This window comes from Eschrichtius robustus, chromosome 12 (assembly GCF_028021215.1).
Source record: "Eschrichtius robustus isolate mEscRob2 chromosome 12, mEscRob2.pri, whole genome shotgun sequence".
Lineage (NCBI taxonomy): Eukaryota > Metazoa > Chordata > Mammalia > Artiodactyla > Eschrichtiidae > Eschrichtius > Eschrichtius robustus.
The window spans coordinates 22,836,425-22,852,584 of NC_090835.1; the positions used below are offsets into that span (position 1 = coordinate 22,836,425).

Genomic DNA, 16,160 nt, shown 5'->3' on the forward strand with positions numbered 1-16,160 from the left:
TGTCGTGGACATCCCTATCTGCGGTAACAAGTGCCTCAGAGAAGGAAGGGCCAGTGTTGCCTTTGACTTTAGAGAATTCCTCTCTGACATCTGCACCCCATCAACCTGGACTGCTGTCTTTAAAAAAAAACCATGCATAATAATAAAAAAAAGTACTGAGGGAGTACACTGATAGAGTAGGCTTTATTTTATTACAAGATGATCAGGTACAATACATCACAAAAACATTTGGTTGTATAGACAGTTAAAAGGTTTGTCTGTGAAGCTGTTAATCCATGTGAGCTACCTTATGGGCATAGCCTTTCGTTTGACTCAAAATGGGAGGTTTTTCTTGTTCTTGCTATTATTGGGTCATCACTTTTTCTTCATTTTAGTTGACAGATCCCAGAACCCATGGTCAAGAATTCTGGTCAAATTTGGAAGTGGGAGGCTTGCCTTCTCTCTGACCACTGTCACCTTACCCGCTCCCAACCTCATTCACTTCCACAAACATGAATTGGTGAGGGTAGTAGGAGGTCATGCTCAGATGGTGCTGGTAGATCTTCAGCTCTGGCCTGAGCCTGTGCTCTGGAATTTACAACTTGTGTGTGATCTTGGACAAGGGACTTTAATTCTTTGAGTTTCAGTGTTCTGATATCTAGGAATAGTATCTTATGCAGGGGGCTGATGTGAAGATTAAATGAGATGAGGTGTATAAAGTCCCTTGACTAGTTCTTGGTAGATAGTCCTGAAAATGTGATGTCTTTAAGACACATGACAACAGCCTCAACCACCATAGTAACAGTAATAACAATGGCAGTAATGACACTAAAGAACAGAGAGCCATGTGTCCTAACGCTGACGTACAAAACGCCAGCCAAGCTCTGTGTCTAGCTTGCCTCCCAGCTCATTTTCCCTCCCCTGCAGGCTGCCGCAGGGCTGGAACGGACCCAGCATCAGTGCTGGGGGAGGGATGTGCTGTGTTGGTACAAGCCTCAGCCTGCTAATGAGGCCTGAAGTTGAGCAACTCCAGATGGAGTCAAGCAATGAGTTCTCTGCCAGGAAACGTGGCGGATGGGCCAGGGCCACTCATTCCAGGCAACAGTCAAGGGTATCGAAAGGGAGACGAGCAAAAAGTAAGGAAACATGCAGGCCTTGGAACTAAACAAACTACTATCCAAACATAAATAAAAACATGGTGTGCATTTGTGGCAGGGGAATCCTATCTGGGATCCAGAGATACTCAGTTTACTTACGAAAGCAGTAGTCCATCTGGGAGGTGGCAGGAGGACAATGCTAAATGTCTATAGATTTGGGCTTCTCTTGAAGGTATCTGACCTTTTAAAACTTGATTTGAACTAGTATGTTCTCATCAACCATGAGCATATTTTATTGATCATTTCTGAATGATTGGAAAAAAGTAAGACATCGGTATCTAAACACTTATAAAAGTCGGTAAAACTACATTTATTACTTACTATGAAACATTTTTGCCGAATGGACAACATATTCATCCTTATCATCATCGTCTACTATTTACTTGAAACTTAAGACATAAATATAAGCGAGGATGTAAGCCAGGTATTGTGTTTAGTAACTTTACATACCTTACATACTACCCCCCCCCCCGCCCCCGCCGCCCCCCTCCCCCACCAACCCCTAACATTTAATACTCATAGCAGTTCTCAGAAGTAAGTGCTACTTTTATCAGCTTCATTTCATAGATGAGAAAATTGAGGTTCTGTTATTCTTTGGCCAAGGTCACTCAACTGGCTAGTGAGGAGCAAAACCTGAGTTGTGATCCACGGCTGTCTACCAGTGGCTCATTAACTTAACCAGTATACCCTGATCATCTCCAATATGTTTTCTTCTTTGGGAGGGACTTAAGAGGGATGGTAGATTTATGTACATAGAAAGGAGATGCTTTAATAATTCCGCACATACATCTGAAGGGCTGAAGGGCACCTCAAGAGGGCACTTGACCCCTGTATGTCCCCCTTAAGGAAACTGGTGACTTGAGCCCCAGTGACTTGTTCTGAATCTCATAGGGACGAATCTTCATGTTTCTTGCATGGATCAGATGCAACTAATTCTGGAAAGCACAGGTGTGTGAGTCCCTAGGCCCAAGGAACACCATGGCTGGCTTTGAACTGGAAGATGAGTTGCTGAATTGAGAAGTGGCCGTGTTTTGCCTCTGTCCTCCATTCTGAGTCACGCCGCCCATGAAGTGAGGAAGGGGTGGTAAAGCCCAGTGACGCTGAATGGCAGCATTCTGTGCGCATCTCAGGCACCAGTGTAATCTAATGTGTGATAAACTTGCTTAAAAAATTCACAGAAATAATACATGTTCTTTGTACCATAGTTGCAGTCAAAAAGAAGAAAAAATTACCAGTAATCTCCTCCCTCACTCCAAATAATCAGTTAATACTTTGGTATATTTTATTCCAGATTAATCCTCAGTATACATATTATATATGCATGTATGCATACATGTACATATATTAAATGATATATATTTTCGATTACAGAAAGCTTCTTCCCCCTCCCCCCCCACTTAGCAATAATATTGTTATTGTTCTTACTAGGTCACATAAACATATATTTTATTTAAATCTGAAAATAGTTTTTCTCTGATTATAAATGACATAAGCAGTCATTGTAAAAAGTGCAGGTAATATCAAAGTTTTAAAGAAGGAAGTAAAGGGCTTCCCTGGTGGCGCAGTGGTTGAGAATCTGCCTGCCAATGCAGGGGACACGGGTTCGAGCCCTGGTCTGGGAGGATCCCACATGCTGCGGAGCAACTGGGCCCGTGAGCCACAATTACTGAGCCTGCGTGTCTGGAGCCTGTGCTCCGCAACAAGAGAGGCCGCCATAGTGAGAGGCCCGCGCACCGCGATGAAGAGTGGCCCCCGCTTGTCACAACTAGAGAAAGCCCTCGCACAGAAACGAAGACCCAACACAGCCATAAATAAATAAATAAATTTAAATTTAAAAAAATAATAATTTGAAACTTCACCCCCTGTAGATAACTGTTGATGTAGACTTTCTATCATTCCAGACGTTTTTTTAAAGCATTTGTATCTGTATTTTCCAAAGTTTGCAAAAGAGTTAATGTACTCTAGGTTATAGCGCAGATATGTCTTGGCTTTTGTCTTCTAAATACTTTCTAGTGGTTTTCTTTCAAAAACCCTGGAGGCTTATGGAAAGTCTCCAATCCCAATATGTTAATTTCAGGCAGTGACAGGGACATTGACAGCCTAGAAAAGCTTTGGTTTAAAGATCGTCATGTTCATCACTCTATCACTTAAGCATCAGATCAAGGCTGGAAGCATCATCCTGGCTTTTCTGGAGGTTGCAAGAATCCCCAGGAAAATTCACTTCCCTTTTCAAAATGGAATAGCCACACCAAAATACCAGGACAGACATGGTGCAAGGAAACACCTTTGGTGCAGCTATTATTGATAGTTCCCCTGAGCTTCCAAAGTATCAGGGCTGGAAAAGTTCATGTTTTAAAATAATTAGTTGTTTTCAAAAAGTTATATATGCTTGTGGTAAAAAAAAAAAAAAAAAATCCCTTTTGAAATCAGTTCTTTGCATGTCACTGACTCTGACTAGGAATGTTTCGAGCAGGATTCTGATTTGGAGGTCGTGGGGTGGGTGGGGGAGAACTGATTGCTTTCTACGCTGCCTTGAATAGTCACGTATCTGTTGGTGGCCTGTCTATAGGCCAGGGATTGATCTTTGTGCTGAGGTGTAAGAATTTAATATTTTGTTATGTTTAGTTTCAGTGAAAATTCAGTAAGAGACTTAAGATCCCCATTGTCAGTGCTGCTCTATTTAGATATTTTGTCCTAAGGGCACTCTAGTAATATGCTCTCACAAACAACAGTGTATTTCTTGGTTGGGATTTGAGTCATACAGGTATATACATTTGTCAAAACCTACTGAATGGTACATTTCAGATTTGGGCATTTCACTGTATGTAAATTGTATCTCTCGCCAAAAAGGAACTGTAAACAAGCTGAAGAGTCTAAGGGTAACTGCACTGATGTCTGCAACTTACTTTGAAATGCATGAAAAAATAAGATGGGCTGTGATGGATGGAGAGATTTGGGATAAAGCAAATGTAGTTAAATGTTAGCAGTTATAGAATCCGAGCGGTGAGTGTGTAGGTGTTTACTTGTCGTTCAACTTTTTTTTATGTGATTGGAAATTTTAATAACAAAATGTTGGGGGAAAAAAACCCAATAATGAGGCTCTATGTGAAAGGGTTAAAGCACAGTCTCTAGAATTATTTTTCTTGCTGAAACATTCTGACTCTACTTCTTGCTAGCTGTGTTACTCCAGATAACTCAACCTCAGTGGAGTTATTTGTTAAATGTGGGTAATGAATACACTTAGCACAAATCTTATTCCACAGTAAACACCTAATAAATACTGTGATTATGATTTCACAATGCAAAAGAAGTGATGATTATAAATGAATGACCATATGCTGAGGGCCCACTATGTACCTGGCACTCCTGCTTGGTCATTTCCAGGGGAATGAGGCCATCTCATTCTGCATCATGCTGTGTGTGCCCTTCAGTACCAACAAACACTAGAGAAGGTGTGAGGGGCATGATTGGCTAAACTGAGTGTGGCTTCATCAAGTGTGACAGGGCCCTCCCCAGCTCTGTGGCTCCTCTTCGGTGTGGCATCTCCTTTGAACTAGAAGGCCCTTCAGAGGAGAGGTGGCATCTGCTTTGTGAGACTTTGTAGTATTCCCGAGTCAATGTTGATTTAATTCATCATAAAAATCGCTCCCTTTGTATACGGCTAAGCCATCCTATTTTGAGGTTATCATGTTTTAGCTTTACGGACAAGTGTCCTGGGAAATTCATCTAGGGTAGCAAGATCTCCTTCCTTCCCCACAGTGGAATCATGTTTATGCATTATGACAGCCTGTTCCAAACTCTTGATGGGAGGTAAAGAGAAAGGGTCAGGGACCTGAAAAAAGCTGCAGCTGGATTTAAGGGCACTAGCAGTGGGAGATGAAGGGAATATTTTAGGTAGTTCTGTGGATGTGCTATTTATTTCCAGATGTCTGGTATCATTTTCCTGGAAACTAAGGTGAAAAACAGAGTAAAAAAACTGTGATGGTGAGGGAGAGTGTGGGATAGAGAACAAATGTTGGCCACATTTTGAAAGGAGAGGTCGGTCAGTGGGTAGGAAGAATAGGCTTATCTGGTAGCTTTCCAGCTGCCATAATGAAATGTGAATCTTGAGAGTAAACGTCTCCTAGTGATTGGGATTTCAGAGGGTATCCTCATATAGGACTGCTTGCTTGGTCAAGCGTGAAACAGGATTTTATCTCTCTGCCACACTAGTACTATCTACTTAAAACCTGCCAGAATTTTCATTTACTTTTCCCAGGTGTGGATGCCAGCTCTTGAGTATTCTACTGTGTTTTTGGGTGTAATAATTCCAAACTCAACTCAAAAAATTTTTATTAATTTTTCCCCATGATGTGCATCCTAGAGGGTGCACATCAGCTTGTTAATTCTTTAATTTCTTATTAACACTTGGGTTGGCTTATTCCAGTATGAATTCTTGCTCAAACCAGGCATTTAAAAAAAAAAAAATGATGCAGGAAGTCCCAGAAGAGACCATCTTAGTTTGAATGCTTCAAAGATAATCAGAAAGGTTGTTTTGAAGACAGTCCAAGGAAGTAGGTCCAGGCTTTGTGGCTTCTGAAGTCAGGTATGGATCAGGTTGATGATGAGTGCTCCAATTCTGAGGGATTTAAGTGTATTAGTCCTTACTTGGGAGTGGTTTTGAGGAGCGTGTGATGGGAGGTGAAATTTGAAGTTAGTGCTGATCTTTCAGGCTGTTGAAACTGAACTGTTGAAACTGAAGTTAGTTATCTTAGATATAGTTGAACTTGCACTTAAATAAATTGGAAATAATACAAGGAAGGGTAAGAGAAAAGGAGGAAGGAAGGGTGGGAAGGAAGAAGGAAGGAGAGGGGAAGAAAGGAAGGATGAAAACCAAAGAAAGCTGGCATAGCAGGAAAAGGAAAAAGTAACTATTTCTCAGGCCTTCGCGACCCTTGAAAGTCAGCCAAATATAAACTCTTCTTAGTTCACTGAAATTGCATGATTTCATCCTCTAGGATGCAACCTAAAATCCTCCCTGTGTTTAACATTCAAGCAATAGACTTAGATTTCAGACACAATGAATGGATCAGGACAGGCAATAAAAGAGCAAGACATTGCAATTTAAAACTCAATGCAATTTGAAAGCTACATAACAGTTTATGCTGGACCACAGTAGATGTGTATATCATGGGAAAGTGGTTCTGAGATCTTTCTCATCTCCCTTGGGGTGGGTCATTCCTGGCTTCTACTTAACTCCAGAGTGTCATCCACCACTTTAGCACTTTAAAATGGAAAATAAAAACCTCCTGGTTTCCTTTTTATAGCAACATCACCAAGCCAGTGTTTGGAATTCTATATTTCTGGCATTTAGAATGGTTGCACATTTTAAGTCTGGAATATGTGTTTATTTGCAGGTTAGGAGGGGGTGGACATATATGTAACTCTTGCTATTATTAAACAACTGCTTGGTTTGAATCTCACTGACCCCTTGGGAGCTTTCACAGCCCTGTGTCAGAGTGTACCTGATTGGGGGCTTTTTAAAGACCACCGTGATAAAATTATTGGAGATCTTAAAAGCACTTAGGGCAAAATAACTAAATTTAACAAAGACCATAAATGTGTTTTTTCATTTATACGCTGTTCCTGAATATAGATAAATAAACTTTTATTGAAGTAGAGGTTTTCTGAAGATCTGAAATAACAAATTTGAGTGCTGAATCCTTGGCATGCTTTACTGGTTTATGTGAAGTGATGCTATAGTGGTTTCTAATTTAAATAGGTAACTAAGACAGCCAAACAAGTATAAATAGAAAAGCAAAGTAGCCTTTCTTAGCTGTTTACCCCTTGGTGTCTTCACTCCCCAGCTTTATCTACCTAGAAAACTCACAGCTCTTCTTCTCTTCCCGGCTCTTCTATTCTTTCTCCTGCCCTGCTTAACTTGACACCATTTCCCCTTCTCACTATACTTTGTTCTTGCCACTTGTGAAAGCATTCATATTTTTCAGTAATTCTTTGTTTGTATCTCTTTCCTTCAGTAGATTTTAAGTTTCTGAAAGGCAGTGACTATGACTTTTTTAAATCTTTGAATTCCTGCAGGTGCTCAAGAGATATTTTAAAAGGGCAAAACGTTTTTCTGCCGCTGTCAATTTTCTTGCATGACACTTTAGGAAGTCATGTTGTAAGATGATGAGCCCTATTTCTTAAAGATGCCTTCTGGAGGCCTCCTCAAGTATAGGCATCCCTGACCCCACAGATTAAAACTATAAAGACTGATACAGAAAGGGACATTTAAATATTCAAGACAAACCACTATAAATAACTGCCTATATTTATCGCACATTTTTAAAGTCTCATTTTTATTTTTTTATGACAGCACATGATAATTGCGAAAAATTTGAATCAGTACTGAAAAAAGGTAATGTTCTACCCATAATGCCCCTCCTTACCTCCTTAAGACAACCTCAGTTGATAATTTGGTTACTGTTCATTTAGATTTCATTATGACTATATAATGATTCACAAATGTGACTTTATTTTTAAATATTAATCATTCACTCAGTTTAAAGCGTATAGTGTCTATGGACATTTCCCCACGTTTATACATAAAGATATACTTAATCATGGTTGATAGATATATAGTATTGTATCATTTCATCATGTGGATATGTAAAATTTGTTTTTCCAATCCCAAGTGTCCAAATGCTGATGGACATTTTGGTTGTTTTCAGTGTTTCCCTCTTATAATTACATTGCAGTGAAAATCCTTGTTTCTGTAGCTGATTTTCACAGAAGTGGGATTGCTCTACCAAAGGGTGTTCTGTGCGCATTGGACAGATGGACCTCCTAATTGTCTTAGAACATTCCAGGTTTCTTAACTGTCATGAATTTTTCAGGAGCATGGAACAGATGCCCAGTACTATTCCTTGATTTGCATTGGACTCAGGAGGCTGAGAAGGATTTTGAATGCACTCTGCAATTGGGAAATCAGGGCCTGTTAGGAGAAAGAGTCTCTAAAGAGCAGAGCTGGTTAGAAAGTTGAGGGGTTCCTGCTAAATCTCTATGAGTGAGGAAAGGGGAAGGCTGGGCAGCAGGAGCTATAGCTCTGAGGGCACAGAAGCATCAGGTTTCATTGATCCCAAGTCTCCCCTGGAGACTGTGTCCTCTGGGATAGAGACTGTGCCGAAAAGGAAAAAGCTGCCTCACTAGGGGCTCAGCCACTCTGCTTGAGAAGGTCCCCAGAAAGGACCCACTTGAGAGAATTTGGAGGATCTTTCTTGACTAGAGGAAACTGGTGGAGGTGTGGCCAGTAGACCAGGGTGGCAGAAGGAGGACAGCAAACAGGCAGTGGGGCTGATTCCAGACAGTAGCGTATGAGAGCATCTCTCAGCAAGTGGAGGGCTAGATAGAGGAAATGACTTAAGTAAGAGAAAATAGGGAATAGACAAGATTTCTAAACATGAAGGTGGAAGATCTCAGAATACTAGTAATATTGCTGTGAAAGTGAAAGAAACATCTTTAAATATGAGTGCAGCCCAGCCATATATATGGTGCATACATTTTAAATTTCACAGTCTTTCCAGTTGTCTCTGAAAATAAAACTGTTGTGAGTTTATCTTCGCATATCAGTTCTGGGCATTGCCACCTTTTTCTCCCCTCTTTTTCATCACTGGTTCAGATCAACAAGAGATCACCTTATATTTCTGTATGATCACGTAGCTTCCAATTGTCTGCTACTGAAGGAGGGATATACCCTGGCCCAGGATAGGTTCTCAAGCCGCTCAGAAAAATGTAAAACAATATTAATTCTGAACCTGCAACAGTTACGGGCTTTGCCTTCTCATTCCTTTATTATCATCTGTGGTAATTTATACTGTGTCAGCTTGGTTAAGGTGGAACTCCGTTTCTAAGAATCCCCTTCCTTGTATATATCAGGTTAGAGTTGCCCAGATTTGGAATTTGCACAGAACTTGAAATGCAGCCATTACTCTGTGATGCAGTGATGGGTAGATGTAGACATGCTGGCAAGAGGGTCCAACTTGTCTTTGTTCCTTTGTGCTCCATGTCTAGCTGTTTTCCCAACTGCTGACCTTGCTGATCAGCATGGACACAAACCCATCATGAGATGCTTGGCAACAAGTCCCATACCCTTCTCCACAGCTCCTGCACATGCTAGTGGGTGACTCCTCTGATTGGCTGGTTGGTGACTCCTGATCCTCCGGCCTCCACTTTCACACCTTTCCTTTCTCAGCATCTCCTACAAATTCAGCTTTAATTCCTGTAATAAATCCCTTATCCATAACTCACAGTGGTTCTGCTTCCCTCATTGAGCCCTGACTGAACACATCTTTGCCTTAAAAATCAGGGAAAAAAATGATTTTTTAATAGCTAGTTTTCCTTTATCATTCTTTTCCTTCAAATGTACCACAAAATACTGTAGAAATGCTATTGATGTTCATAAATGCTTTTCGTCATCTGTGACTGTTTCCAGGATATGTTGAAGTTACAAATGTTACAGATGTTATTATTAGTAATGTGTATCATTAATCCCTACTATACATAAAACAGAGTAGAGATTTCTGGAAATTTCTTCTTTTGAAGAAACTTGTTCTGAAAAATTCTTTTTTTCAGGTGACTTCATTTGCAGAAGATTTGTTTAATGCCCTGTGGTTGCAGTCTTATAGTATTAGACATTTTTTTAAAATAAATTTATTTATTTTATTTATTTATTTTTGACTGCGGTGGGTCTTCGTTGCTGCGTGTGGGCTTTCTCTAGTTGTGGTGAGCGGGGGCTACTCTTCGTTGCGGTGCGTGGGCTTCTCATGGCGGTGGCTTCTCTTGTTGCAGAGCATGGGCTCTAGGTGCTGGGGCTTTAGGAGTTGTGGCTCACAGGCTCTAGAGCGCAGGCTCAGTAGTTGTGGTGCATGGGCTTAGTTGCTCCGCAGCATGTGGGATCGTCCCAGACCAGGACTCGAACCCATGTCCCCTGCATTGGCAGGCGGATTCTTAACCACTGCACCACCAGGGAAGCCCATTAGACATTTTTTGATTAGCTACAGGTGCTTGAATACGATCACATTATTTTTGGCATCAATGTCAGGAGGTTCTATCCTTAACCTTTGTTATGGAAATATATCTTTTAATCTAATAGGCAAAATGTAAGATCGGTTTATAAGTATTAAACTACAGAAAGAGTAAGATATTACAACTAAATCGAGACTTTCTGGAGGTAATTTTTATCTAGCTTTAAAATTTTTATCACCAACAAAGTGTGTATTAAAGGTTATGAAAGCAATTAATAACACCAGTGACAAAAATCAGAAGAGTAGGCTAATTTATCATTATAGATTTTAATAAGGCCTATAATGTAGGATTAAATATACAATATTTTTAAGAGTAAGGCAATTTGAAAAAAGAATGATTTATCAAACTTTAATTTAGGGGTTTTTATAAGAGCTCAAAATGATTCCCTCGAAAATAAAATTGTGTTTTGTGTTAAGATAATATTATTATCTTCTTTATAATTAATAAACTGTTCAAATGGGCATTATCATGCCCCCACAGTATCCAAATGAAGGAATTATTTTAGATAATGTGGGATTAATTGGCTACCATATTCGTTAAGAAATTAAGGTTTAAAACTTACATAAAAGCCTTATCAGTAAAGAATTTTTTAATGTGAAGTAATGTCTCCCTGGATAACTTCCTGTTTGTATTACAAAACCCCTGTCCTAGAGATCGTCTTATTTCCATCTTTTACTTGTATTTGTAAATCACTGTTCCAGGTATGTGTAATTTAAGTCTTTGATGGGTAGCAGTCTGATGGAGAGCCAAGTATCTCCAATTCTGTTTTAGTCTAGGGATGTGACCAGTGGTGAAATGGCTTATTCTAATGTCTCATGTGTTTGAAATTCTCTTTCCCAGTGTTTGTGAGCCCATGTGAGACTTGTTGAAAGTTGAAATAGTTGTTTCAGTCTCAGAAACAGTCTTATTTCACAGCGAGCAACCTACTCACAATTTGAGGAAATAAGGGTCATTCTATAGGAGATATTACAGTAATGATTAAGATAGGTAATTCTCCACTTTTAAGTTTGGGTTCTGGGGTCATAATGAAAACAGGGATGTTAGCTCATTTCCTTTGGGAAATTGCCACTTGGGTCTCTATTATCACCCTATAAATTGTATGTTCTTTATTAATATTCATCTTTTCATAGTATCTTTCAACTCTGTTCTTGCCTCCCCCTCCCCTTTCTCCTTGCCTTACAGTAATTGGTAAATCTGAAATACATTTTAACTTTCTCTATTAAGGATTCTATCAAACCTCATGAAAGGTGATCACTATGTTAGAAATTACACAATGCCATTGTGCTGAAAACTGAATATTCCAATTTTGCTTGTCAGTGAATCATAGAAATCATAGTTCCCCCCCCAAACTACAGTGTTATTGACTCAAAATAGATGATCATGGCAGTAGTCACCTTGCTACAGTACTGGTATATGGAGTAATACATTTTGTGTTTAGAAAGTATTACACTTTGGAAGAGCGCAATACTGAATAAAAACCAGTTCAGTAATACAAATATTTGTTTGATCACCAAACTATTTAAAAAGGATAGTTGAAAATAACTTACTCTTATTGATATTCTTGACTAACATTTTCAGACATTTGTGATGGCCCATTTGTGTTCTGGTTCTAAAGTATGTCTTGTGAACATTATTTTGCATAAATGTATTTTCAGAATTCCATCTCTGTAAAGTAAAGTGAAGTAGTTTTACAAAGCCTGCCTAATTAAAAACATTTCTTATTTATTCTATTTAGGTTATGCTTTCCTTAATGAATTTATTTATTCTTTAAGATTTAATAACGCTTCCAAGAATGTTTATTATCCAGCATGGGACTGTTGGGGAACTATAAAAATTGGTATAAAACTGTATTATTGTAATTATAATAACACTTGTTGTGGTGGAGAATGAGAGGAAAAAGTGAGAAAGCATTATTTTAATGCAGCTAATAGAGTGAAATAAGACCATGGCTCAGAGGGGTTTTTTTAGGCTTTCTTAATGGCTATAAATTTTGTTCTCTTAAGTGATAATGGTATTTGAAAGTCTTACATATCTATTAAGTTTATCAAATATGTCTCTATAGTGATTTTTTCTCCTAAAATATATATAAATTATAGTAAACTGGTTTCCATCAAACCCAATAGAAGCCTAGCCATGAGCACTGCTTATTATCAGAAACTCACCAGTAAAGGAACAGAATAAAGTGAATGTATTGCATATTTAGGCTACTGCATGTAAAAGTATCAGTTAAGAGCAGGGAATTTGGAGTTAGACAGACCTGGGTTATACCAGTAATATGGTTATCAATGTATAGATGCAATCCATTTCTGTACAAAATCTATTGGAGGAGAGTCTTCCCCCCCTGTCTCTTTTTAGCTTTATATCCTAAAATACAGTTAAATCATCTTGTGTATTCATGCAAATATGGAATTTCCTGTATGGGATATTCTTTTGTCATTCTGTTTGGGAACAGAGAGGTAACATTAAAAAAACAAACAAATTTGTACAAGTTTTTGGAGAAATCAGATCTTTAAATAAAATGGAAACAGTGACATTAAGTATGAATCCACTTGGTAAATACTGAATGAAAAAACTAGTTACTGTTCAGAAGGATTTGGCCACTTAATTTTTAACAGTTTGAGTAAATAGCCACATGAGTTAAATTACTTTATGTGAGTTTCCCTCAAGATGAGACACACTTATTTTACTTTGGGCTACTGACCTGCTGTACTGATTTAGTATTTGAGATCTAAGCAGAAGAGATGATTGTAGTGAACTTATTTTTGGCCTGGGGTGTAAGCTGCAGAAGATGTACCTAGATTTGATATAATCTTTTACTTTCCCTTTTTCTATTTGCCCCAGTGTGTGGTTTCACAGTCTCCAACGTGGTTGCTTGGTCTACCAACTGTAGACCAAGTTGGAGTCCTTTAATACATACATGATCAGTGGTGATATGAATAACTGACAACAGTTCATTGAGCCTACAACTGTTTCTGTGTCTTGATGGTTAGTGCCTAAAGCTTATCTAATCAAACCTGTGTAACACCAGTTAACATTGCCCATTTAGGTAGTCTGCATGGCTTTCAAGTTTTGCTGTTGGAAAGCTTGGAGAGGAAAGCATCTCTTTTTCTGGATGACGAGGATATGAAAAATGATAATGGCAATGGAATGCTGGCTATCCTTTTTAAAGAATTTGAAGAGATCACAATTAAAAACTTAAGTAGACAGCAAAAAGTGTTTTTTCTACTTGGTGTCTTCAAAAGAGAAATTGGAAATGTCTTTCTGTATTCTACTTTTTTGCTTAATTGCTGAAAATAATTATAATGATGATGGCTATCATATTTTGACTCTTTTTTTAATGCGCCAAACTTTGAGATGAGTACTTTACCTACTATTTTCATTTATTCTTCACATCATTCTAACACTATAGATTATTTTTGTTTTGACTATTTTATAGATGGACCTGTCACTTTTACCTTTCTGAATCTCATTCTCCTCTTCTCTATAAATAAAGGGATAGGCAGAGTTGGAGATTTTAACTAAGTCTGTTTTTCTTCAAAGTTCTTGATCTTAATACTACTCCTACATGCAATAGCCTAAATACGCAATAAATTCATTTTACTTGGTTCCATTCCTGGTGAGTTTCTGATAATGAGCGGTGACCATAGCTTGTCTTCTACTCAGTTTGATGGGAACTAGTTTATTTTAAGACGTCGTTTGACTGATGTTGTTATGGTTCATATCCTGGGCAGAAACTATTGTCAGAGGTTATAGAGGGCAGCAAAGAAGGAACTATGTATACTTCTGAGAGAAGGTAAACCCTGGTTTTCTGAGTGTGTGCAAATATAGAAGGGAAGACCACCCAATAAGACAATGAGCCTTAATAATCTGCTTATATCAGCTAGAGTGACTGTCTTACCCAGTGCCTTCATAGTGTCACATCCTTCCGTAGCACCCCATTGCCTTCATGATAAAACCTGTGGCTCCTTTTCTTTGAACCTTTGCCTGCTTGCCTACGAGTAACCACAATGATGGTAGTAAAGTTGAAATAACCAACAATTATGGACCTTACATGAGTGGTTGCCGATTCCAACAATTTTTACCATCTCAACCCAAATGGAAATAATCCTTTTGGTTCCTCACAATATACAAAGGTAATAAATGTACTAACTGATTGTGGCAATACTCTTTCATTAGTGAGTTTTTAGGATTTGGGGATATTTGCATATATTTTCTAATTTAATTCTTAAAACAACCCTCAACATTGTTTCATAATTGAGTGAACTGAGTCTTAGAGACATTAAGTAACTTGTCCAGTATCACACAGCTGGGCAAGGGATGAAGGCTTGATTAAAACCTGGGTCTGTGATTCTAAACCTGGTGTGCTGAACCAGAAAACCGTTAGAGCCGTATCGGAGATTGTCTGACTTAATTCTCTAGTTTCAGACAAAACTGGATCACAAACAGAGAATGCCAAGCTGTGGCCTGAAGATGTGTACTCTTTGAGTTATTAAACGCATTTGATTTGGGGGCTGACTTTTTTTTCATTTTTTTTTTTCTTTTTGTTGGTTGGGTAGGGGAGCATTCCTGTTGGCTGAGGGCGCCTTCTCTATCACTGGGCTGCTTCACACATCTAGCTTTCCCACCAGTCCTATAAAGATATTTGAGTTTATGACTTTGGTCTCAAAGGTCAAGAGCAAACAGTTCACTCTTTCCTTGAGCGTTTTGAGAAACAAAGATTCCACAACCACTTTCCTCTGGGATGTTCTGTTACTCTGCCAACATTGAAAAAATACTGCTTACTTTTAGTTTTAATCCATTTCCTCCTCCCTTGCCCAGCCCCACTGATACATAGAACAACTGCTCAGAAAACCATTGGTTTCCAAGAATACAGTTCAATACTCCCTTTGCATCTTGTCTTTAATAAACCTTTCCCCCACGTAAACCAGCCTTCCCTTTGACATCTCAGATGGCTGACAGGTAGTTAACTCCTCTGATTGGCAGATTGGTGTCTCTGCCACACGGAAGTGTCTTTACACAGTAAAGTTAATACTTCCAGCCTAGATTTATTTAGCATCTTCTGACACTCAGAAGAGCCAGGGAACACATGCCTTGCTCTCCCTTGGGATGGTTGAGTATCAGATTAAACTCGCAGGAAATATTTGAATGTCCTCAATAAACAGACTTTGTATTTAGGCACATTAATGTTTTTTGAAGTTCTTTATTGCCTTCATTTTCAAAGTCGGTTTGAGAGAGCTTTTACCAGTCATTTTTGGAAGTTATGTCATTACCACTTCCCTTGTTGCTTAAAAAAAAAGAATTGTAAGTCAACTACTAACTCTGGATTTTCTTTTGCAGATGCAAAAGAAATTGTTTTAAAAGCCCAGATCTTAGCTGGAGGAAGAGGAAAAGGTGTCTTCAGTAGCGGTTTGAAAGGAGGTGTTCATTTAACAAAAGAGTAAGCCAGGAGGTTTTAATTCCTTGTCTTTGGGCCAAGCAGTTATGGAAGATCCTGCTCATGATTGAAAGGAGCACTGAGAAAGAGGGTTGGGGTGGGAGTAGGAGCAGGAGGTAGCACATAAAGGAAATAAATTACAGGCAGAGGGCTCTGGCAATGCCTTAGTTTTCCTTCTCCTCCCATAAAAGGATTTTTGTCCACTAATTGGTGAAAACTTGATGCTCCTCCTGTTCTAGACAATCAGTGATTCATCATGTTTGATATGGTACCGCTTACAAATTAAATGCTGCTTCTGTAATGCCACTCTCCTACTCAAGAACCAGCGGTGGCTTCCCATTACCAATGGCATCATTGGTCCCTCCTGTCTGATAGTCTAATTCTTCCTTTATCTGAACCTGTCTAATCAGCTTTATATCCTATGTCTCCACACACTGAACACTTTCCTCTCCTCTCCTGTCACATACCTTTCATGGTTTACTTTGATCTTTCCCCTTCCCTTTATCCCCATCTTTGGTCTTACTTCC

The 16,160-nt window shown here is 38.9% G+C and overlaps 1 protein-coding gene across 5 annotated transcripts in view; it reads left to right on the top strand.

Moving 5' to 3' along the window:
* The window catches only part of SUCLG2 (succinate-CoA ligase GDP-forming subunit beta), a 256,473-nt gene that overhangs the window by 112,347 nt on the left and 127,966 nt on the right, over positions 1–16,160 (top strand). For all 5 annotated transcript variants that reach the window (XM_068557527.1, XM_068557528.1, XM_068557530.1 and 2 more), the window contains one exon: positions 15,537–15,636. In XM_068557527.1, coding sequence (XP_068413628.1) covers positions 15,537–15,636 — 100 coding nt within the window. The remainder of the gene's footprint in view (positions 1–15,536; positions 15,637–16,160) is intronic.